This window comes from Panicum virgatum, chromosome 2N, assembly GCF_016808335.1.
Source record: "Panicum virgatum strain AP13 chromosome 2N, P.virgatum_v5, whole genome shotgun sequence".
In the NCBI taxonomy this organism is placed as follows: Eukaryota; Viridiplantae; Streptophyta; class Magnoliopsida; order Poales; family Poaceae; genus Panicum; species Panicum virgatum.
Genome location: NC_053146.1, coordinates 66,416,065 through 66,418,929, shown reverse-complemented (window position 1 = coordinate 66,418,929; position 2,865 = coordinate 66,416,065). Strand labels below are relative to the sequence as shown.

The 2,865-nt window shown below is 57.0% G+C and overlaps 1 protein-coding gene across 2 annotated transcripts; it reads left to right on the top strand.

Moving 5' to 3' along the window:
* Positions 1 to 295: 295 nt before the first annotated feature.
* Positions 296 to 2,623, top strand: LOC120661916 (malate dehydrogenase, chloroplastic-like). Of its 2 annotated transcripts, none has more exons than XM_039940927.1 (2): positions 296 to 641; positions 1,230 to 2,623. In XM_039940927.1, exon 2 carries the CDS (start codon positions 1,243 to 1,245, stop codon positions 2,416 to 2,418), a length of 1,176 nt encoding a protein of 391 aa, XP_039796861.1. In that variant the 5' UTR covers positions 296 to 641; positions 1,230 to 1,242; the 3' UTR covers positions 2,419 to 2,623. The 2 variants fall into 2 exon arrangements, with proteins under 2 accessions (XP_039796861.1, XP_039796862.1); XM_039940928.1 differs by lacking the exon at positions 296 to 641 and adding an exon at positions 658 to 1,065.
* Positions 2,624 to 2,865: the final 242 nt, after the last annotated feature.

Sequence of the window (2,865 nt, the reverse complement as noted above, 5' to 3'; positions counted from 1 at the left end):
AATGAGTCATCAATCCTCTGATGCATATTCGGACGGTGATGGAGATATCTGAACTCATCAATACTATCTGAAGAAAACAGAGTCCTTAATCCTCTGACGTAGATGGTTGGTGGCTTGACTCCTCCCTTCATGACAATGCCGTCTCTGCTTTCAAGTCACACGTTCTTCTATTAGACCAGGGAAAAAACACGAAAGATGGATGGACCCTATTTTTTCACAAAAAAAAAAACTACCATCTGATTCGCAATAATCCAACTACTGTATTTCACTTCCTGGAAACTAAAAGCTCTGAACATACTACTGCTCTAAGATAAGATTCACGCCGTTGTATTGTTTGGACCTGGACAGCTGGTATTGGCACATTGCTACTCAAAGTCTGGGAGATCAGAAGATAGTGAACTCCCTCCACGCGTTTTAGCTCAAATTTCTGCTAGGAAAAAAAAAATCACAACCACAATTATTATCCTCTTCTAAAGAGATCTGGGCTTCTGGCTCTTGTAGGCTCTGCGCTCCCGTGAGATCGCCAAAACAGCCGAGACTTGACACCACTCGGGTGTGTGGTGGCCTTCTCCCTCCCGCTGGCCACGGCCCACGGGCAGCAGCCACTGGTTCCGTCTCCACCGCTCGTGCTCTCCTGTCAGGTGCTCGCCTCTTCCCTCCATCTCCTGCTTACTTCTCTGCAGTGTTCCTTGTTCCGTCCGCTTGTATGTATGCTCGCTCTTCGCGCGTGCGAAATGGCCGGAGGCGAAGCTTTCGGGTGCAGTGAGCGCGAGCGGCCGAAGCCGCGAAGTGTTCGGGCGGCGTGGAGCCGGCAATTGCCGGCGGCCGTCGATCGTCGCCATACTGTACGGACTCGGTGACCAGATATTGGGAACCGGCTGGTCTCTGTTGGTTGGGAAATGGTGAAGCGAGCAGGGCTGCCTGCTGCCTGAGCCTGTGTGTATGAGTGCCGCGGTGGTTATCCTTATCCGAGTCATCGACTACGACGGTGTGCAGGGCGGGAGACGGCGAGGGGTGCTGCAGCCGATGTGCAGGCCGGGATCCGGATCGCGATTGGATTATTAAGTATGGATGGGCCGAATCAACCTGCTGGTTATTATTGGGCCTCGCTAGAGTGCTGGCCCACTCGATAGAGCATTTTGTGCTATTGATTTCTCAATTCTACCTGAAGATTCATCACATCTCACATGACATCTTAACAACTGAACATTTCTGCATTGTTTCCCCAGAAAATCCGAAGAAATGGCGGCGGCTGCAACCGCAACCCTATCCTTGGCGTCAGTTCCTTGCAGAAAGCATCAGCTCCGGCGTGGAGCCAGTGCCTTCAATGCGCAACAATTCAGTGCTTCCAGCTCCCACTGGCAGCAGCACTCTGCCACTCTGAGGTGGGGAGTGCCAAGACCACGCGCCGCGAAGCGTGTCATCGTCGCCCAGGCCGGCGCCGGCAGCTACAAGGTGGCCATCCTTGGCGCGGCGGGTGGGGTCGGGGAGCCGCTCTCGCTCCTGATCAAGATGTCCCCGCTCGTCTCGGCGCTGCACCTCTACGACATCGCCACCGTCAACGGTGTCACCGCCGATCTCAGCCACTGCAACACGCCGGTGGAGGTCGCCGGCTTCACCGGGAAAGAAGAGCTCGCCGGCAGCCTGGCCGGCGCGGACGTGGTGGTCATCACCGCCGGCGTGCCCCGGAAGCCCGGCATGACGCTGGACGACCTGTTCAGCACCAACGCCGGCATCGTGAAGGAGCTCGTGGAGGCGGTGGCGGACCACGCGCCGGGCGCGCTGATCCACATCATCACCAACCCGGTGAACTCCACGGTCCCGATCGCCGCGGAGGTCCTCAAGTGGAAGGGCGCGTACGACCCGCGGAAGCTGTTCGGCGTCACGACCCTGGGCGTGGTCCGCGCCAACGCGTTCGTCGCGGCGACGAAGGGCCTCCCGCTGGCCGACGTCGACGTGCCGGTCGTGGGCGGCCACGCGGGGACCACCATCGTGCCGCTGCTGTCCAAGGCGCGGCCCAAGGCGGCGTTCACGGACGAGGAGGTCGAGGAGCTCACGGCCAGGGTCCAGAACGCCGGCACCGAGGTGGTGGAGGCCAAGGCCGGCGCCGGGTCCGCGACGCTGTCGATGGCGTACGCCGCGGCGCGGTTCCTGGAGGCGTCGCTGCGGGGGCTCGACGGCGACGCCGACGTGTACGAGTGCGCATACGTGCAGTCCCAGGTCGTGCCGGAGCTCCCGTTCTTCGCGTCCAGGGTGAAGCTCGGGAGAGAAGGGGTCGAGGAGGTGGTGGGATCGGAGCTCAGGGGGCTCTCGGAGTACGAGGCGCGCGCGCTGGAGGCCCTCAAGCCGCAGCTCAAGGCCAGCATCGACAAGGGCATCGCGCTCGTGCAGCAGCAGCAGGAGGCGGCGTTGAACTGAACCTGCTGAAGAATTGGCCGTCGTCTTGTGTCAAGTCTGGGATGCTGGGCTGTGCCGGTTTTGTAGCACTGCACACCCAACATCCATTTTCTACTGAAGATTGGAGTTGGACGGAACAATGAAAAGAAAAGAACTCTGAATCTTTGCGAGATGCAAATGCTGAAAAAAAAAACGTATCCCCTAGAAACGCAATTTTTTTAGATAATGGATGAAACATCCGGCCTCTACGACCGAGAACGTACACAGCCCGTTTATTACAGAGTTTAGAAAAAACAAAGATTACAACCAAATTCCACTGAAAAGAACAAAAGAATTATAATAAACAAAGATTATGGTTCCACCCTCCTTTGACTTGCTCTAAGGCTACTATTTCAATCTTCTTGCTCATCATGGAGAGTGTGTTCTTCACTTGGTTGTTACGCTGCAACTGCGCCCAGAAGCGTAACC